This window comes from Tachyglossus aculeatus, chromosome 19 (genome assembly GCF_015852505.1).
Source record: "Tachyglossus aculeatus isolate mTacAcu1 chromosome 19, mTacAcu1.pri, whole genome shotgun sequence".
Lineage (NCBI taxonomy): Eukaryota > Metazoa > Chordata > Mammalia > Monotremata > Tachyglossidae > Tachyglossus > Tachyglossus aculeatus.
In genome coordinates this window covers 35937764-35958940 of record NC_052084.1, presented here as the reverse complement: position 1 = coordinate 35958940, position 21177 = coordinate 35937764, and the positions used below count along the sequence as shown (strand labels likewise).

The following is a 21177-nucleotide window of genomic DNA, read 5'->3' as shown; positions in this document are numbered from 1 at the left end:
CGCTTACTGTGTGCAGAGCACTGTACTAAGCACTTGGGAAGTACAAGTTGGCAACATATAGAGACGGTCCCTACCCAACAGTGGGCTCAGTCCCTGTCCCACATGGGGCTCACACTCTTATCTCCATTTTACGGATGAGGCACAGAGACGTTAAATGACTTACCCTAGGCCACACAGCAGACCAGTGGCAGGACCGGGATTAGAACCCAGGCCCTTCTGACTCCCAGCCCGTGCTCTATCCAAGTGTGGTGGGGTCGAGGGGGCGAATAAAGGAAGCAAATCCAAGGGTAAGGGTGGTTCAGAAGGGAGCGGGAAAAGAGGGAATACATAAAATGAGGGTATATATCCTCTGGAAATCTATTTCTTACCTCTAAACCGTGATTTGGCCTTGATACATTCCATATCTTTTCTGCTTCCGAAATGTTCAAGTTTACTAGTAAGTATTTGCAAGATTTTCAGCTCCGTTTTATTATATTGGCTCGGCTTCCTTACTGAAAGCAAGACCTTTCTTGAGTGAGTCAGGGCCTGACAAATAAAATCAATTTGCCCTCTTATTATAGAGAAACTAAGAGCTGTTGCTCTGCAGTTGCTTCCGCCTGTGCTCTCAGTATGCTGAATGTGTAATGTGGATTCTGTGGTTTTTTCATTTGTTTTGATGTGGACAGGAAGGAGCAAGAGGTTGACTCCAAAGACGCTATAATTTTACATCAGTTTTCCAGACCAAATAACGGCGTTCCCAGTCTGTCTCCCTTCTGTTTGAAAATGGAAACGTATTTGAGGATGGCCGACTTACCTTACCAGGTATTTCCAAGGGTGGTCCGTCTCCCTTTCTGTGTTTGGTCTCCCAAGGGTGATGCGGAAGGGAGCGGGGAGGTTATCCGAGGTCTTCCATCTCCATCACTGGCCCGTTGCCATGGGGAGAGGCTGGACCAGTGGCTTTCAGCTGGGGACCGGGAAGCGTCTGGCTGATCGCAGGATCTGTTCTTGATTCTTTCGGTGGCGAAGGTCCAGTCATGGTAACATTTGGTGCTGGGGGAACTTGGGCCAAGAGATTAGGCAATGAGTTGGATTTCAAAGGCAGCATTGCTAAAATCTGTTGGGATAAATGCAAATTACCTTTTCTTCCTGCTATTCTTCCTCCTGTTCAATTGTATTTATTGAGCGGCGAGATAGAGGTAGAGGCCGTTGATTGATTATAATAATAATAATAATTGAAGCATTTGTTAAGTGCTTACTATATGCCAAGAACTGTACTAAGTGTTGTGGTAGATATAGTACAATCAAATACAGTCCCCATCGTTCAAGTTGGGACTAGAACTCAGATCCTCTGACACCCAAGCCTGTGGTTTTTTCTTCTAGGCCCTGCTGTGGCTACAGGGAAACTCTCCTGTAGCATGACATTTTTGTCCTTAGAAAACCTTGTGTGAGGGGGACATCACACTTTAATCACCACTGATGCGATGGGGGTAGACAGTTCAGAGATGATGAAACTGAGGCCCAGAGAGGTTAAGTGACTTGCCGAAGGTCACCCAGCAGGCCTGGGTCAAATCTGGGTCTCATAATTCCCAGTCCTTTCTTCTTTCTGCTGGGCCATGCCGCTTCCTCCGTTGGGTAAAATGGACTCCCCGTGAGTACTGGCAACAGCTGATGGTCAAATCCAGAGAAGAAACGTATATTTCACTGTATTTCCAGTGGTCTTGACCTTCGCTCTGATGGGCTTTTCCCAGGAGAGGCTTGGGTCAATATTTAATGAGCCAATGTAGCAACTCAAGTGATGGGAGGCAGACAGATATCTGACAGGAGGGGAGGATAATGTAGTGGAAATCGACCCAAGGAGACTGAATTCCTTTATCGGGGCCTGGGCTGGTCTAGTGGGTGACTTATGGGACTGAGAACTTAGATTATGATCCTGGATGTGAGTTAAGGGTCTTGGTTTCTCCATCTGCAAAATTGTCAGGCAAATATTTTTTTTCCAAATCACGGTGATTTTTCAAGTATTCCGAGGTCCTTGGAAGAAGTTTCATCATAGCACAGAGGTGTTGTTCAGCCACTCAGTCGTATTTATTGAGCGCTTATTGTGTGTTCGGCACCATACTAAGTGCTTGGGAAGGTACAATACAACAGAATCGGTCCAAATTATGTCTTTCATTTGCTAATATAATCAGTAATAGGAGAATTGAACTAGGACAAATTTTACCCATGCTAACATAATTTCAGTTCCAGTAACAAAAGTTTTCGGCTTTAAATGTCCCTAAATTTCCCTGCCACTTCTTTCCCCACCCCCTATCAAAAAATAGACTGTATACAATTATCCTTATAAGGCACCTTTACCCGAAACTCATCATCAGTATTTATTAGTCCCTATTGTGTGCGGAGGGCTGTACTGGGTGCCTACTGTGTTCAGAGCACTGCACTGGGCACCTACTGCTGTAGCGCACTGCACTAGATGCCTGCTATGGGCAGAGCGCTGTACTGGGTACCTGTTTTGTGTGGAGCACTGTACGGGGCACTCGAGAGTATACCAATGCAAGTAATTGGGGATATTTGTTAAGCACTTACTATGTGCCGGGCATCGTAATAAGCGCTGGGGTAGATACAAGTAAGTTGGATTGGACAAAGTCCCTGTCCCACTTGGGGTTCACCATTTCAATCCCCATTTTACAGATGAGAAGGGAAGTGACTTGCTCTAAGTCACAGACCACTCAATCATCAATCAGTCGTATTTATTGAGCGCTTACTATGTGCAGAGCACTGTACTAAGCGCTTGGGAAGTACAAATTGGCAACACATGGAGACAGTCCCTAGCCAACAGTGGGCTCACAGTCTAAAAGGGGGAGACAGAGAACAGAACCAAACATACCAACAAAATAAAATAAATAGGATAGAAATGTGCAAGTAAAATAAATAAATAAATAAATGAAGACCAGACAAGTGGCAGAGCCGGGATTAGAACCAAGGTCCTTCCGACTTCCAAGCCCGTGCTCACAGTTCCAAGCGGCACTGTGCCATGCCGCTTCTCCTAGGAAACCTGGTCCTTGTCCTCAAGGAGCCCCCACATCTGACCAGGGAACACCTTTAAAAAGTGACGATCTTCCCCTCTTTGGCTTCAATTTCCACCTGAACCCAGCTCCTGTGGTTTGAGGGACATGATCCTGTCAAAACCTGCACTAGGGAAAACTACCGCTAGATTCTCCCTGTCTCTGACACCACTCACAAACCATTTCTTCCGGCACCGTGGCACTTCGTATCCGAACAGGATTCCCCAGCTGCTAGCCCAAATGTGCGGCGTGAAAGCCGCCTTTTGGCAGAGCTGAATGGACTCGGTGTCCGCCTTAGATCGATTCGAGGATCGCTTCGGATAACGCGATCCCGCCTGCTTTCTCTCCCCTGGAAGTCGCAGGTTTAAAACCCATTCCTTTCCATCCGTTTGACTTAGAATTATTTTGATGGAAAGCTTTCACCTCAAGGGAAGATGCCCTGGATCGAATACAACCGGGAAAAGGTGTCTGGCACGGAGTTCATTATCGACTTTCTGGAAGAGAAGCTGGGCGTGAATCTCAACAAGAACTTGGGCCCCCACGAGCGTGCCGTCTCCAGAGCCGTGACCAAGATGGTGGAGGAACATTTCCACTGGTGAGTAGACCGGGAGGTGAGGTGGTGGCCTTGAGCTCTCGCTCTGTCTTTTTTTTAAAATGGTATTTGCTAAGCGCCGAGGTAGGTACAAGCTATTGAGGTTGGACTCCATCCATGTCCCACATGGGGCTCACAGAAGCCGCATGGCATCCCCGAAAAAGCATGGCATAGTGGATAGAGCACAAGCCTGGGAGTCTTAAGGTCGTGGATTCTTATCCCGGCTCCCCTACTTGTTGGGTAAGTCACTTCACTTCTCTGGGCCTCAGTTACCTCATCTGTAAAATGGGGATTCAGACTGTGAGCCCCACATGAGCCAGGGACTGTGTCCACCCCTATTTGCTTGTACCCACCCCGGTGCTTAGAACAGTGTCTGGCGCATAGTAAGTGCTTAATAAATACCATGATTATCATTATTACTATTGTTATTATTTTAATCCCCATTTTACAGATGAGGGAACTGAGGCACTGAAAAGTAATGTGACTTTTCCAAGGTCCCACAGCAGAGAAGTGGCAGAGCTGGAATTAAAATTCAGGTCCTATGATTCCCAGGCCCGTGCCCTTCCCATTCCACTGCTTCTCAGCAGCATGTCATGATATTGTCATAATAGCAATAGTAATAATAATGACAGTAATGATAACGATGGGATTTGTTAAACCCCTACTAGGTGTTAGATATGAGATAAACAGGTCGGACACAGATACTGTTCCACGCGGGGCTCGCGGTTTACATAGAAGGAATCTTTGTATTTTAGGGAACACTACACCTGTTTGCCTTTTCTCTCTCCGTTCCCCATATCGCCTGCCTTTTTCAATTCTTCTCGTCACGTTTTCCTAGTCAGCGTCGGGGATAATCGGTCAATCGGCGGTACTTAGGAAGCGCTTCTTCTGGGCCCAGGCCCAGGGAGGTGTCACTGTCCCGGCCCAGGCCCAGCCTACAATGGAGGAAGGCCAGGGGATTTGGGGGAGCCCTTCTCGGTCCCCACTGGGACTCTGCGGCGTGGCCGAGGTGCCTGCGTCACTCGGCTCCCACGCTGCTGGTCTTGTATTTTGGGTTTTTCATTTCTGGTCCTGGCCCCGGGCGGCCCTCCTTCATCGCTGAGCTCCGCAGCCGCCGTTCAGAGGGAGATGGGGAGGGAGGGGAGAGGGCGAGCTGCTTCAGAGAAGCAGGTTAAGGGGCGCAGCCAGAGGCGTCGGCCGGCCGGCTGCCCGGAGCCACTGACGCGGCTCGGACGCCGTCCCCGACATGAGAAGGAGCGAGAACGCTATGGTGAGGAGACTGGGAAACCGGACGGGTACAAGAAGCTGGCCAGTTCCCGCCCTAAATGGGTTCTGGGCATGGCCTGGCTAGTCCTCAGAGAGCCGACGGAAAACCAAGCCGAGGACTGACTCATTAGCGCGTCGGACACAGGCGGCTTCTGAGAGAAGCCTTGGAGCTATTTCTGCCCTCCGTGCTGGACTGAGTTCAGCCCTCCACTTTTCCAGGATGCGAAACAAGTGAAAAATCAGACAATCAATCGTATTTATTGGGAAGTACAGGTTGGCAACATATAGAAGTGAAAAATCAATCAATCAATCAATCAATTGCATTTATTGGGAAGTACAGGTTGGCAACATATAGAGACAGTCCCTACCCAACAGTGGGCTCACAGTCTAAAAAGCTCACAGTCTAAAAAATACCAGCAACACGTTACCCTCTCGAGCTGGGGCTTAACAGGAGGCCTTAGGCCACCCTCAGATCAAGCAATCGGTGGTATTTATCAAGCCCCTACTATGGGCAGAGCACTGACCTTGGTGGAGTACAATACAACGGAATTAGTGGACATACTCCCCACACATAATAATAATAATAATGATGATGGCATTTGTTAAGCGCTTACTATGTGCAAAGCACTGTTCTAGGCGCTGGGGGGGACACAAGGTGATCAGGTTGTCCCACGTGGGGCTCGCAGTCATCATCCCCATTTTACAGATGAGGGAACTGAGGCTCCGAGCAGTTAAGTGACTTGCCCAAGGTCACACAGCGGACGTGTGGCGGAGCCGGGACTCGAACCCATGACCTCTGACTCCAAAGCCCGTGCTCTTTCCACTGAGCCACGCTGCTTCTCATAATGAGCTGATTCCTTCATTCATTCAACCGCATTTATTGAGCGCTTACTGTGTGCAGAGCACTGTACTAAGCGCTTGGGGGAGTACAGTGCCATAGCATTAGCATGCCCGTTCCCTATATTACATATATTACACATATATGTGTAATGTAATATTTACATATTGTGATTATTATTAGATGATAGTTGGGATGCTGTGAGGGCATCAAGGCTCATGCCCCATATTGTGAGTTGCCCGTAATGTGGCGTTGGTTGGAGTAGCGTGGCCTAGGGGAAAATCAGAGGACCTGGGTTCTAATCCCGGCTCCTTGCTTGCCTCCTGTGTGACTTTGGGCAAGTCGCTTTATTTCTCTGCGCCTCAGTTTCCCCATCTGTAAAATGGGGATTTTAATGCCTGTTCTCCCTCCGACTTATACTGTGCACCCCAGGTGAGTGAGGGACTGTGTCTGACCTGACCCGAGAAGCAGCATTACCAAATGGATAGACCTCGGGCTTGGGAGTCAGAAGGACCTAAACCCAGCTCCGCCACTTGTCTGCTGTGTGACCTTGGACAGGTCACTTAACTTCTCTGTGCCTCTGTTTGCTCATATGTAAAATGGGGATTAAGACTGTGATCCCTATAAGGGAAAGGGTTACCTAGTTTGCTTGTATCCACCTCAGCCCTTAGTAAGTTCCCGGCACCTTGTAAGTGCTTACCAAGGCTCCACGATTATAGCCACTATAATGATAATGCCAATTAGTTATTGCTATTACTATCAGTCCTGTGCTCTAAAATGGTATGTACTATTGGGCAAGTCACTCAACTTCTCTGTGCCTCTATTAGCTCATGTGTAAAATGGGGATTAAGAACCCCATATGGGACAGGGGCTGTGTCCAACCTAGTTTGCTTGTAACCACCTCAGCCCTTAGTAAGTGCTTACCAAAGTACCACGATTATAACCACTATAATAATAATGCCAATTATAATTATTGCTGTTACGGCTCAGGGGAAAGAGCACGGGCTTTGGAGTCAGAGGTCGTGGGTTCAAAGCCCGGCTCCGCCGATTAATAATAATAATAATAATGATGGTATTTGTTAAGCGCTTACTATGTGCAAAGCACTGTTCTAAGCGCTGTGTGACCTTGGGCAAGTCACTTAACTTCTCTGGGCCTCAGTTACCTCATCCGTAAAATGGAGATTAAGACTGTGAGCCCCCCTGTGGGACAGCCTGATCACCTCGTAACCTCCCCAGCGCTTAGAACAGTGCTTTGCACATAGTAAGCGCTTAATAAATGCCATCGTTATTATTATCATCATCATCATCAATCGTATTTATTGAGCGCTTACTATGTGCAGAGCACTGTACTAAGCGCTTGGGAAGTACAACTTGGCAACATATAGAGACAGTCCCTACCCAGCAGTGGGCTCACAGTCTAAAAGGGGGAGACAGAGAACAAAACCAAACATACTAACAAAATAAAATAAATAGGATAGACATGTACAAGTAAAATAAATAGAGTAATAAATACGTACAAACATATATACATATATATGTATATTATTATCCATCCTGTGCTCTCAAACGGCGCGTACCAGGCGGCAACAGTCCCTTAGTGACCCGTTTTTCCGAACGGTGGTTCCAGGACGCTGGCGTATTGCCAATGGGTGGACAACCTGCACGAGACCCAGAAGATGCTGTCCTTCAGCGGCCCCCTGAGCAACCTGCTCAAGTGGATTCTGTGCCACCTGACGAAAGGCATCGTGAAGCGGGAAATGTACGGCCACGGCATCGGCCGCTTCTCGGAGGAGGAGATGTACCTGCTGATGGAGAAGGACATGCGCTCCCTAGCAGGACTCTTGGGTAACGTGTCCCCAACTCGGCCCTTCGTCCCCACCGCCCGGGCCCTTCCCTGGGGCGGCCGCCGTGTTTCTCTCCACTTCAATCCATACTTCGTGCCGCTGCCCGCATTATCTTTGTCCAGAAACGCTCTGGGCATATCACTCCCCTCCTCAAAAATCTCCAATAGCTACCAATCAATCTGCGCATCAGGCAGAAACTCCTCACCCTGGGCTTCAAGGCTGTCCATCCATCCCCTGGCCCCCTCCTACCTCACCTCCCTTCTCTCCTTCTTCAGCCCAGCCCGCACCCTCCGCTCCTCCGCCGCTAATCTCCTCACCGTACCTCGTTCTCGCCTGTCCCGCCATCGACCCCCGGCCCACGTCCTCCCCCGGGCCTGGAATGCCCCCAATCCCTCTGCCCCTCCGCCAAGCTAGCTCTCTTCCTCCCTTCAAGGCCCTGCTGAGAGCTCACCTCCTCCAGGAGGCCTTCCCACACTGAGCCCCTTCCTTCCTCTCCCCCTCGTCCCCCTCTCCATCCCCCCCATCTTACCTCCTTCCCTTCCCCACAGCACCTGTATATATGTATATATGTTTGTACATATTTTTTACTCTTTATTTATTTATTTTATTTGTACATATCTATTCTATTTATTTTATTCTGTTAGTATGTTTGGTTTTGTTCTCTGTCTCCCCCTCTTAGACTGTGAGCCCACTGTTGGGTAGGGACTGTCTCTCTATGTTGCCAATTTGTACTTCCCAAGCGCTTAGTACAGTGCTCTGCACATAGTAAGCGCTCAATAAATACGATTGATGATGATGATATATGTTTGTACATATTTATTACTCTATTATTTGTTTTATTTGTACATATCTATTCTATTTATTTTATTCTGTTAGTATGTTTGGTTTTGTTCTCTGTCTCCCCCTCTTAGACTGTGAGCCCACTGTTGGGTAGGGACTGTCTCTATATGTTGCCAATTTGTACTTCCCAAGCGCTTAGTACAGTGCTCTGCACATAGTAAGCGCTCAATAAATACGATTGATGATGATGATGATATATGTTTGTACATATTTATTACTCTATTACTTATTTTATTTGTACATATCTATTCTATTTATTTTATTCTGTTAGTAGGTTTGGTTTTGTTCTCTGTCTCCCCCTTTTAGACTGTGAGCCCACTGTTGGGTAGGGACTGTCTCTATATGTTGCAAACTTGTACTTCCCAAGCGCTTAGTACAGTGCTCTGCACATAGTAAGCGCTCAATAAATACGATTGATGATGATGATGATGGTTCCCGGCGTACGGCGCCACGGACCCGGAGGGGAGCGGAGTGGCTCAGGAGCAAGGTTCAGCCCGGAGAAAAGATCTGGGTTGAGGATGGGGGAACTCAGCAGATTTCGCTGTGATGCCATTAAGAGAAGCAGCGTGGCTCAGCGGAAAGAGCCCGGGCTTGGGTGTCAGAGGTCATGGGTTCTAATCCCGGCTCCTCCGCTTGTCAGCCGTGTGACTTTGGGCAAGTCACTTCACTTCTCTGCCCACTGTTGGGTAGGGACTGTCTCTATATGTTGCCAGCTTGTACTTCCCAAGCGCTTAGCACAGTGCTCTGCACACAGTAAGCACTCAGTAAATACGATTGATTGATTGATTGATTCTCTGGGCCTCAGTTCCCTCATCTATAAAATGGGGATGAAGGCCGTGAGCCCCCCGTGGGACAACCTGATCACCGTGTATCCCCTCCAGCGCTTGGAGCGGTGCTTTGCGTATAGTAAGCGCTTAACAAATGCCATCATCATTATTATTATTATTATGTGCCTGAAATAACTCACGCAGCATCCGACGCGTCTCTGAGACCTTGGCCTGGGGAGGTGTAGGGCAGCCCAGGGAGAGGCCGGGCGAGATGTCCAATTATTTTGGAGAACATGTTTTTTTTTTAATGGTATTTAAGCGCTTATTATGTGCCAGGCACTGTACTAAGCGCTGGAGTAGATACAGCCTAATCAGGTTGGGCACAGACCACGTCCCCTATGGGGCTCACAGCCTTGTTCCCCAGTTCGAAGATGAGGTGACTGAGGCACAGAGAAGTGACGTGACTTGCCCGAGGTCACACAGCAGACACACGGCGGAGCCGGGATCAGAACCCGGGTCCTTCCGACTCCCAAGTCCGTGCTCTATCCACTAAGCCTTGCTGCTCCCAAGATGATCAACTTCTCTGTTCCTCAGCTTCCCTATGTGCGGACTGGGGGTCTTTAATCCCGTCTGGGTGGGCATCCTGAGGATGGCTTGCTGATCCCGTGACTGTCTGGGCACCCAGGGCTTGGCGGAAATGGCCCGTTTTGTTGCTAATTGTCATTCCGCGGTCCAGCCAGGAAGAATGGAGCCCTTGTAGGCTCTCTGTCTCCTTTTCTGATGGCTCCATTGAACCATTGTTGGGGAAAGGACAGACGGGGCCTGCTTTAGCCTTGCCTTCCAGATTGAGGGCATGTAAGCGCTCAATAAATACGATTGATGATGATGATGATGATGTGCCTCGCTGGATGGTGCAGATGGGGCTGGAGATGACAGACTAGGTGACCAAGTAGGAACGGACTATGACGTGGCCCCAACCCCAGGTGTTTCCGGACCGCTTCGTACACCCTGGAAAGCCTTTTCAATCCAGCAGTGGTACTTATTGAGTGCCTACTGCGTGCAGAACGCCGTCCTGAGGGCTTGGCAGAATATTCATTCGTTTATTCAGTCGTATTTATTGAGCGCTTACGGTGTGCGAAGCACTTTACTAGGCACTTGGGAGACTTCAGTACAACAACAGACACATTTATTTATTTATTTATTTCACTTTATTTATTTATTTTACTTTTATTCATTTATTTATTTTACTTGTACTTATCTATCCTATTTATTTTATTTTGTTAGTAGGTTTGGTTTTGTTCTCTGTCTCCCCCTTTTCGACTGTGAGCCCACTGTTGGGTAGGGACTGTCTCTAATGTTGCCAATTGGTACTTCCCAAGCACTTAGTACAGTGCTCTGCACACAGTAAGCGCTCAATAAATACGATTGATGATGATGATGATATATGTTTGTACATATTTATCACTCTATTATTTATTTTATTTGTACATATCTATTCTATTTATTTTATTCTGTTAGTATGTTTGGTTTTGTTCTCTGTCTCCCCCTCTTAGACTGCGAGCCCACTGTTGGGTAGGGACTGTCTCTATATGTTGCCAATTTGTACTTCCCAAGCGCTTAGTACAGTGCTCTGCACATAGTAAGCGCTCAATAAATACGATTGATGATGATGATGATGATGATTCCCTGCCCACGACGAGCTCACAGTTGAGACTACAACACAGTATGGTACAGTAGAGTCAGAAGACACGATCTCTGCCCTCAGGGGAGTGTACATTCTCACGGCATTTCCGTTCTTGCCGAGCTGATCCCGAAGGATTCATTGCTTTCTCGGGCAAATCAATCAATCAATTGAATTTATTGAGCGCTTACTGTGTGCAGAGCGCTGTACTAAGCGCTTGGGAAGTACAAGTTGGCAACATATAGAGACAGTCCCTACCCAACAGTGGGCTCACAGTCTAAAAGAGAGCAAATGAGAGCGAGGCTGAAGGTGACCTTCAGAGACGACAGCACTGGCCTCCTCGGGGCCTCTTCGTGCATCATAGTATAGTGAAAATAGAGGCCAGATGCAGTGTGCGTGGCTGCATCTGAGTTAAAATCCGTTGGCTGTTTGGACGTGAATAGCAACAAAAAGTGAAATAAGTCATCATCATCATAATAATAATCATATTTGTTAAATGCTTACTATGTGCCAAGCACTGTACTGAGCCCTGGACTAGGTACAAGATAGTAGAGCGCACACAGTCCCTGTCCCAGTCGGGGAGAGAGAACAGGTAATTAATTCCCAGCGTAAGTAAATTTTACTTGTACATGCTTACTATTCTATTTATTTTGTTAATGATGTGCACTTAGCTTTAATTCTGTTTGTTCTGACGACTTTGACACCTGTCTACATGTTTTGTTTTGTTGTCTGTCTCCCCCTTCTAGACTATGAGCCCGTTGATGGGTAGGGACTGTCTCTATCTGTTGCCAGCTTCATTCATTCAATCAATCAATCAATCAGTCATATTTATTGAGCACTTACTGTGTGCAGAGCACTGTACTAGGCGCTTGGGAAGTCCAAGTTGGCAACACAGAGAGACGCTCCCTACCCAACAGCGGGCTCACAGTCTCAAAGGGGGAGACAGAGAGCAAAACCAAACCTACTAACAAAATAAAATAAATAGAATAGATATGTACAAGTAAAATAAATAAATAAATAGAGTAACAAATATGTACAAACATATATACATATATACAGGTGCAGTGGGCAAAAACAGTCCCTGGCACTGTAAACGAACACATCAGCATAAACAAACACATCCGAGAAGCAGAAGCAGCGTGGCTCAGTGGAAAGACCCCGGGCTTTGGAGTCAGAGGTCATGGGTTCAAATCCCAGCTCCGCCACTTGTCAGCTGTGTGACTTCGGGCGAGTCACTTCACTTCTCTGGGCCTCAGTTCCCTCATCTGTAGAATGGGGATGAGGACTGTGAGCCCCACGTGGGACAACCTCATGACCTTGTGTCCCCCCCCAGCGCTTAGGACAGTGCTTTGCACATAGTCCTTTTAGACTGTGAGCCCCATGTTGGGTAGGGACTGTCTCTATATGTTTCCAATTTGTACTTCCCAAGCGCTTAGTACAGTGCTCTGCACATAGTAAGCGCTCAATAAATATGATTGATAGTAGGCGCTTAATAAATGCCATCATCATTATTATTATTATTATTTAGTAGATGAGGAGACCGAGACACAGAGAGGTTAATCAATCAATCAGTGGTATTTATTGAGCGCTTAATATGTGCAGAGCACTGCTCACTCAGTCGTATTTACTGAGCACTTACTGTGTGCAGAGCACTGTGCTACATTGCACGTAGCAATAAGCAGACTCATTTCCTGCCCAAAATGAGCGTACGGTACCTAGGCGCTTGGGAGAGCACATACAGTCCAAGAGAAATTAGCAGGCACGGTCCCTGTCCGTAACGAGCTTACTTTGCCCGCGGTCACACACGGTTCTGATGATCACACGAGAGGCTGTCCGTTGTTCTGCCAGTTGTGTTTGTCGCTTAGTAGTCGCCTCTACCTCCCTGCCTCTCACTTGCTTCTGCTCCAACAGAGTCGCAGCGTATCCCGCTGGGATGCGGTCCCCTCTAAAGCTTTCCCCCGTCCTTATCCAGGTGACAAGAAGTACATCATGGGACCCAAACTGTCCACCCTCGACGCCACCGTCTTTGGACACCTGGCCCAGGCCATGTGGACGTTACCGGGGACGAGGCCCGAGAGATTGATCAAAGGTGAGATGGGGAAAATGCCCTCCCGGGGTGGGGGGAATGTCGGGGGGAGAAGTTCGATCCTGTCGGGAAGTCAGTCGTATTTACTGAGCGCTTACGGTGTGCAGAGCACTGTACTAAGCCCTTGGGACAGTGCAGTATAACAGTATAATCAATCAATCAATCAGTCGTATTTATTGAGCGCTTACTGTGTGCAGAGCACTGTACTAAGCGCTTGGGAAGTCCAAGTTGGCAACATAGAGAGGCAGTCCCTACCCAACAGTGGGCTCACAGTCTAGAAGGGGGAGACAGGCATTAATATAAATAAATAAAATTACAGATACGTACATTAGTGCTGTGGGGCTGGGCCGGGGGATAATAATAATAATAATGATGGCATTTATTAAGCGCTTACTATGTGCAAAGCACTGTTCTAAGCGCTGGGGAGGTTACAGGGGGATCAGGTTGTCCCACGGGGGGCTCACAGTCTTCACCCCCATTTTACAGATAAGGTCACTGAGGCACAGAGAAGTCAAGTGACTTGCCCAAAGTCACACAGCTGACAGTTGGCAGAGCTGGGATTTGAACCCATGACCTCTGACTGGAAAGCCCATGCTCTTTCCACTGAGCCACGCTGATATCATCATCATCAATTGTATTTATTGAGCGCTTACTATGTGCAGAGCACTGTACTAAGCGCTTGGGCAGTACAAATTGGCAACATCTAGAGACAGTCCCTACCCAACAGTGGGCTCACAGTCTAAAAGGGGGAGGCAGAGAACAAAAGCAAACATACTAACAAAATAAAATAAATAGGATAGATATGTACAAGTAAAATAAATAAATATTGATATGTACATAAATGATATGTACATAAGTGCTGTGGGGCTGGGCAGGGGGATGAATACAGGGGGCAAGTCATGATTCATTCATCCATTCAGTCATTTATTGAGCGCTTACCCTGTGCAGAGCACTGTACTGAGCGCTTGGGAAGTACACGTTGGCAACATATAGAGATGGTCCCTACCCAACAATGGGCTTATAGTCTAGGAGGGGGAGACAGAAAACAAAACAAAACAGGGAGCGGGAGAAGAGGAAAGGGGGGCTTAGTCGGGGAAGGCTTCTTGGAGAAGAGTTGCCTTCAATAAGACTTTGAAGGTGGGGAGAGTAATTGATTTCCAGGCCAGAGGCAGGATGTGGGCGTGAAGTCAGCGACAAGATACAGGAGATTGAACTGCAGTGAGAAGGATGGCGTTACAGATGCGAATCGTGCGGGCTCCCTGTTGACCAGAAGGACCCCGTCCTGGGGTCGAGGTCTTGGAACCACTCCCCAGTCAATCGAACAGTTACATTTATTGAGCACTCACTCTCTGTAGAGTACTGTATTAAGCTCTTGGGAGAGCACAGTATAACAGACCCGTTCCCTATTAAGCTCTTGGAAGAGCATAACAGACCCGTTCCCTGCCCACGAGGAGCTTACGGTCTCCAAAACTCAAGAGTTAAGGGGGAGTTGTGAAATTAAAGGTGGGAAGGGGAGGATAATAAGAGATGGGGACTTGGGAGACATCTCACTTCGTCACCACTGACCCTGCCAAAGAGCTGTACCGCTGGGGAGGGAGTTCTTAATATCAGTCAGTCAGTGGTATTTGTTGAGCACCTGAGTGCAAGTGAGTCAGTGTGTTAAGCATTCAGGGGAATAACCCAAAGCAAGATATATGATCCCTGCTCTCAAGGAATTTACAGTCTAATGGGGATTGACCAACTTGATTTACAGGTAGTGGGAGCAGTAATAATAATTGTGGTATTCATTAAGCACTTACTACACAAAGTGCTCTGTGCTTAGTAAGCGCTCAATAAGTACCATTGATTTGATTGAGGGGATGGACAGGTACTTTCACTCATCACTGGTCTCCCTGCCTCCAGCCTCTCTCCCCTCCGGTTTGTGCTCTGTGCTGCTGGTAGGTTCATCTTATTGAAGTACAGTACTCTGCACACAGTAAGCGCTCAATAAATACGATTGATGATGAGGATGAAGTCACTCATCCTACTCCTCCCCACCCTCAGGTTCCTCCAGTGACTTCCCATTTCCCCTCCACCCACTTTAATCCAACAGACTAAAGCTCTGCCCACTTTCAGATCCCTTCTCCTCCGACAAGCCTTCCCTGATTAACTCCTCAAAACTATTAGCCACCACTAGCATTGACATATTTATTTAGGGCCTCCCTCAGCACTTATATGCATATGTGTGATCAGTTGTGCAGTCGATTTATTTATTCTGACTATCCTCTTGACAGTCCTCTAGGCTGTAAGCTAGTTGTGGACAGGGAACTGTTCACCAGCTGTGTTGTCCCGCACTCTCCCAAGAGCTTAGTACCATGCTCTGCACGCAGTAAGCACTCAATAAATGCCATTGATCAATTGATCCTACTTGAAAATCATTTTTTGTCTGCCTCCCCCGTTAAAGAGTGGAAGATCCTTGTGGACAGGACAGTCTCATGCTTCTACTGTACTTCCCAGTGCTCAGATAGTGCACTGTACAGTGGATACTCAATAAATACCTTTACTACTGTTACTACTACTTCAGTTACTACTACCAATTAACAGGAAAATTCTTTGTGAAGGTGACTTATTTTTATAAGCAATATTGCCATCTGGTGAAAAAAGGTAATTTACTAAATTTTTGTGTAACCTGAGGCTCCCATCCAGAGCTACTCTTGGGAGCTTCCTTTCCGATGAATCAAGTGATCAATCAGTGGTATTTATTAGGTGTTTACTCTACAAAGCACCCTGCTAACACCTGGGAGGTACAATGGAGAAAGCAAACACCGTCCCTGCCCCCAGAGAGTTTGCAGTCTAGTGGTCCAGTCAGACACTAAAATAAATTGTAGGAAGGGGAAGCAACGGAGTATGAAGATATAAAGGTATATACAAAATTCTATTTTGTATATGTATAAAAGGGGGAGATATATTCTCCCCCTTTTAGACTGTGAGCCCACTGTTGGGTAGGGACTGTCTCTATATGTTGCCAACTTGTACTTCCCAAGCGCTTAGTACAGTGCTCTGCACACAGTAAGCGCTCAATATATACGATTGATGATGATGATACAAAATGATGAGGGAGTGGGTGGGGTGGGTAACTAAGTGATTAGAGAAGCAGCATAGCCTAGTGGAAAGAGCGTGGGGCTGGAAGTCAGAGGTCCTGGCCTCTAATCCCAGCTTCTGTGTGACCATGGGCAAGTCATTTCTCTGTGCCTCGGTTTCCTCATCTTTAAAAAAAGGGGATGAAATCCTACTCTTTCCTACCTAGACTGTGAGCCCCCATGTTTTACAGCTCCCCTTCCCTTCCGCGTCACCTCGACTCACTCCCTTTGCTCTTCCCCCCTTCTCCCCGCCCCACAGTACTTATGTATATATATGTGATACATACATATGTGATACATACATGATATACATACATATATATGTATATATACACACACATAAATGTATATATATATATATATAATTCTACTTATTTATACTGATGCTTTTAGACTGTGAGCCCACTGTTGGGTAGGGACTGTCTCTATATGTTGCCAATTTGTACTTCCCAAGCGCTTAGTACAGTGCTCCGCACATAGTAAGCGCTCAATAAATACGATTGATGATGATGATGCCTCTTTACTTGTTTTAATGTCTGTGTCCTCCCCTCTAGACTGTAAGCCCATTGTAGGCAGGGATTGTCTCTCTCTATTGCTGTATTGTACTTTCCAAGCGCTTAGTACAGTGCTCTGCCCACAGTAAGCACTCAATAGAAACGATTGAATGAATAAATGAATACAGGTACTGTGTCCAGATGGATAACCCTGTAGATACCCCGGTGCTTAGAAGACTGTAAACTTGTTGTGGGCAGGGAACACGTCTACCAACTCTGTTGTATTGTACTCACCCAAGTGCTTAGTACAATGCTCTAGGTGCTCAATAAATGATTGATCGATTGACTGATTGCAGGGGAGCTGATTAATGTATTGTTCTCACCCAAGTGCTTAGTATAATGCTCTAAGTGCTCAATAAACGATTGATCGATGGACTGATTGCAGGGGAGCTGATTAACCTGGCCATGTACTGCGAGAGGATCCGGAGGAAATTCTGGCCAGAGTGGCACCTCGATGACGACAACACCACGTACGAGTCCGAGGAGAGCAGCGACGGCAGCAAGGTGGGCAACTCCCTGCTGCGGGACCTCAGCTTTTACTCGAGGACAGAGACGTTTGACGACGAAGGGGCGGAGAACAGTGTCTCCCGGACGCCCGACACGGACTTCACGGGCCAGTCGCTCTTCGACTCGGACGTGGACATGGATGACTGCACGGACCACGAACAGTGCAAGTGAAGCCTGGCTGGGCAGACCCTCTCCCTGGCCGAGCCGCCCCTCGGGGGGCCTTTCCAGTCTCCCCGCTCACTCTTCCAGTCCGCCGGGGAAGAGGTCATCGCGTTGGGCACCGTTTTCCCACCCTAATCGAACTCCGTCACCCTTACTTCATTTTGTAAAAACAACATTTGGAATCGTGTGTGTTGGGGGCGGGGAGGGGGGGGTCTGAAGTCAACGGTTAAAATACAGACAGGTCAGCGTGATTCGCCAACCACCTTCACCAGAAAACCCGACTCCGGAGAGAACAGAACGGATTGGAAGAGTCTCTTGAGGTGCTCGTCGGAAATAGCGGAGGCTCGTTTGGAGCACTGAGTCTTATAAGCTTCCTCCACCTATCGTGGGTCTGAGGTGATGGGGAGAAGTCAGCAAAAAATCAAATGAGACAGGCTTCCTGGGTTGTTTACAGAGTGCAAGTGTGGATGTGTTACGTTGTGCATTTCAAAGCAGCGTAGCCCGACTTCCAGTTCCGCCCCGGGCTTTCGACCTCTGCGTGCCTCAGTCACCCCACCTGTAATAGGGGGAGCAGGACACTTTCCACGTACCTACCTCACAGGGTTGTTGTGAGGGTCCATAAGATCGACTTGTGAAGCTCTTTGAGCCCGTAGGAAGAAAATCTCTTTGTCGACTTGATGTTCGTGGTTGTGCGTCTCACGGGGGTAGCTGTGAATGTGTACAGGAGGGAACCAGAACTTCCCGAGCTGTCGGGAGTAGAAAGACGAAGATCACCTGCCATCCCCTTGAGGCTATTACTCTTCAAGACCCTGCTGAAATCTTTCTTGGAAAGGATGCTAGGAACCCCTCTCGGACCCTGAAGATCACTGCTAGGACTGCAAAGTTTTCCTTCCTTTCCCGGGTACTCACCCAACCCGTGATTTCCATTCAGCTTCCATAACTGGTACATCCTTGGTGAGGATGAAGCGCAGGCTTGTTGGTGTTTGGGTTGGAGGGGTGGGAAGGGAGGGAGGAAGAGGGGTGACGCAGGAGTCGGTAGGATTTTATTAGCAGGGTTAGGGAAGTAGGGTCTTCTCTGTAACGGACCCCCTTAATGAAGTGGCTTTCTGGAAGAGGATAGATGGAAAAGGTTTCGTTAGGAGGAAAGATCCGTAATGGATAGCTAAACATCCGGCTTCTCTGGTCCCGACGTGTAACAGCTTGATTGATGCTTCTGGAGCAAATTGTTTTCAAGGCACTTAAACTGCGGAGCCTAGGAGTGTGCCACTGAATTTTTTATGTCTCCACTTCAAGTAGACCAAAATTTTCATTCATATTCTCTCTCTCTGCCTCTATTTTTTCACATCAGTAAGTGCTCAGTACAGTACTTTGCACACAGTAAGTGTTCAGTACAGTTGAATGAATCAATCAGTGGTATGTACTGAGTGCTTATTGTGTGCAGAACACTGTTCTAAGCACTTGGAAGTGTACAGTACAGTAGTGTTGGTAGACACAATGTCTCTTTCCTCCCTTATTTCTGCAACTCTGCCTCTCCTCTTCCCCATTTCTCCATCTTTTTCTCTTCCTTTCCTCCCCTATCTCTCTCCATCTTTCCTCCCCTATTTGCCTCAGCTTTTTAAAAATGGTATTTGTTTAGCGCTTGCTATGTGCCAGGCACTGTACTAAGCGCCAGGATAGATACACGCTAGTCAGGTTGGACGCAGTCCGTGTCCCGCAGATGAGGTAACTGAGGCACAGAGATGTACGGTGACTTGCCCAAGGACATTCAGCAGACAAGTGGGGGAGCTGGGATTAGAACCCAGGTCCTTCTGACTCTCAGGCCTGTGCTCTATCCACTAGGCCACACGGCTTCTCTCCTTCATAATTTTTGAGGACGTGAAGGACTGTTTTAGGACACCGGCCGACGGCTGTGGGTTTGAGCCAGAAGATAAAGCAACCATTCAGTGGCTTTACGATAAAAGAACATTTCACTGTCTACAACTCCGAGAGTCACAAACTAATGGACAGAGCCAAATTGGAAAGGGTGTGTTTCAGGCTCCACTCTTCTCAAAACTCCTTATGTAGCCTACCGATTCTTTCAAAATGATTTTTTTTTGAGTTAAATTGAGTCTCAGCTGGAAAATGAGGTGGTGGTGTCGAAAGGAAACGGGAGCATGGGTGGGACTCAGATCGTTGGTGCTCAGCAAGAGGCTGGATCAGTGTGTGTATTTCACAGATCACAGGCACTGCTCTTTGTGGGGCAAAGCCAGATAAAATGCTGCTGTTTCGGTTCCAAGTGACAACTAAGTGAACAGAAGAGGGGAAGACTCGCTTCGGACTCTTTGCGTCGCTTTCCGTCGCACCTTTTATAGTTGGTCACTGCTGGCAACAGGCCCATTGGACTGGGAGATAAATGTCTGGCAAATACCAGAGTACTGAATCGTCATCCTCTGCAGTGGCTTCTTTCGAAGATGCTTTCTCTGGCAGAAGAGGGTAGTAATAGCACTGATTGAGCCACCGCTGGCTTGAGAAGTACCAAATAATCAGGTGGCACGTTCCCTGCCCACAAGGAGCTTCCCTCTAAGGAAGTAGCCCTGGCCAATCTGGCCAAGTGAGGACCCGCCGTTCTGCTGGAACGTGGGATAATATCAATAGGACGGAGGGATGGAAAGCGACACGAAGAGTCCAAAGCGAGTCTTCCCCTCTTCTGCTCACTTAGTTGTCACAGAGAAGCAGCGTGGCTCAGTGGAAAGAGCCCGGGCTTTGGAGGCAGAGGTCATGGGTTCAAATCCCGACTCCACCAGTTGTCAGCTGTGTGACTGTGGGCAAGTCACTTAACTTCTCTGCGCCTCGGTTACCTCCTCTGTCAAATGGGGATTAAGACTGTGAGCCCCATGTGGGACAACCTGATCACCTTGTAATCTCCCCAGCGCTTAGAACAGTGCTTTGCACATAGTAAGCGCTTAATAAATGCCATTATTATTATTATTATTACTATTATTATGGCTTCAAATCCCAGCTCCGCCAATTGTCAGCTGTGTGACTATGGGCAAGTCACTTAACTTCTCTGCGCCTCGGTTACCTCATCTGTCAAATGGGGATTAAGACTGTGAGCCCCATGTGGGGCAACCTGATCACCTTGTAATCTCCCCAGCGCTTAGAACAGTGCTTCGCACATAGTAAGCGCTTAATAAATGCCATTATTATTATTATTATTACTATTATTATGGCTTCAAATCCCAGCTCCGCCACTTGTCATTTATGTGACTATCCCACATGGAGCTCACAGTCAAAGTAGGAAGAAATAGGATTTAATCTCCATTTTACAGATGAGGTAACTGAGACACAGAGATGTTAAGTGGTCACACAGCAGACAAGTGGTGGAGCCGGGATTAGAACCCAGATCCTCTTACTTCCAGGCCCATGCTCTTTCCACTAGACCTCGCTGCTTCCGTGTTCCAAAAAACGTTGAAGAAAAATAAATTAACGTGGCATTTGGAGAAGCAGCGTGGCCTAGTGGAAAAGAGCGCGGGCCTGGGTGTCAGAGGACCTGGGTTCTAATCCCATCTCCACCACTTACCTGCCGCGTGACCTTGGACAAGTCACTTAACTTCTCTGTGCCTCAGTTATCTGTGAAACTGGGATTAAATCCCACTGCTTCCTACTTACACTGTGAGCTCCATGTGGGACAGGGACTGTGTGCCAACCTGATTAATTGTATCTACCCTGGTGCTTAGTATAGTGCTTGACTCAAGAAGTATTATAATTATTTTGAGGGGGAAATTATTTCCCTTAATGCACCCTTTCCCTCCCCAACAACCCAAAGTGTTACGGTGGGGGAAAAGGAACGATGGGTACCCAAATTGCATAGGTGGGGAGAAGTGTTGAAATTTCAGTTGGGGGA

At 47.6% G+C, this 21177-nt stretch overlaps 1 protein-coding gene across 2 annotated transcripts in view; it reads left to right on the top strand.

Moving 5' to 3' along the window:
* FAXC (failed axon connections homolog, metaxin like GST domain containing) overlaps positions 1 to 18662 on the top strand; it is a 29198-nt gene extending 10536 nt beyond the window's left edge. For both annotated transcript variants that reach the window (XM_038761175.1, XM_038761174.1), the window contains exons 2-6: positions 666 to 801; positions 3437 to 3633; positions 7362 to 7579; positions 12839 to 12955; positions 17011 to 18662. In XM_038761175.1, coding sequence (XP_038617103.1) covers positions 666 to 801; positions 3437 to 3633; positions 7362 to 7579; positions 12839 to 12955; positions 17011 to 17303 — 961 coding nt within the window. In that variant the 3' untranslated portion in view covers positions 17304 to 18662. The remainder of the gene's footprint in view (positions 1 to 665; positions 802 to 3436; positions 3634 to 7361; positions 7580 to 12838; positions 12956 to 17010) is intronic.
* The last annotated feature ends 2515 nt before the right edge of the window (positions 18663 to 21177 follow it).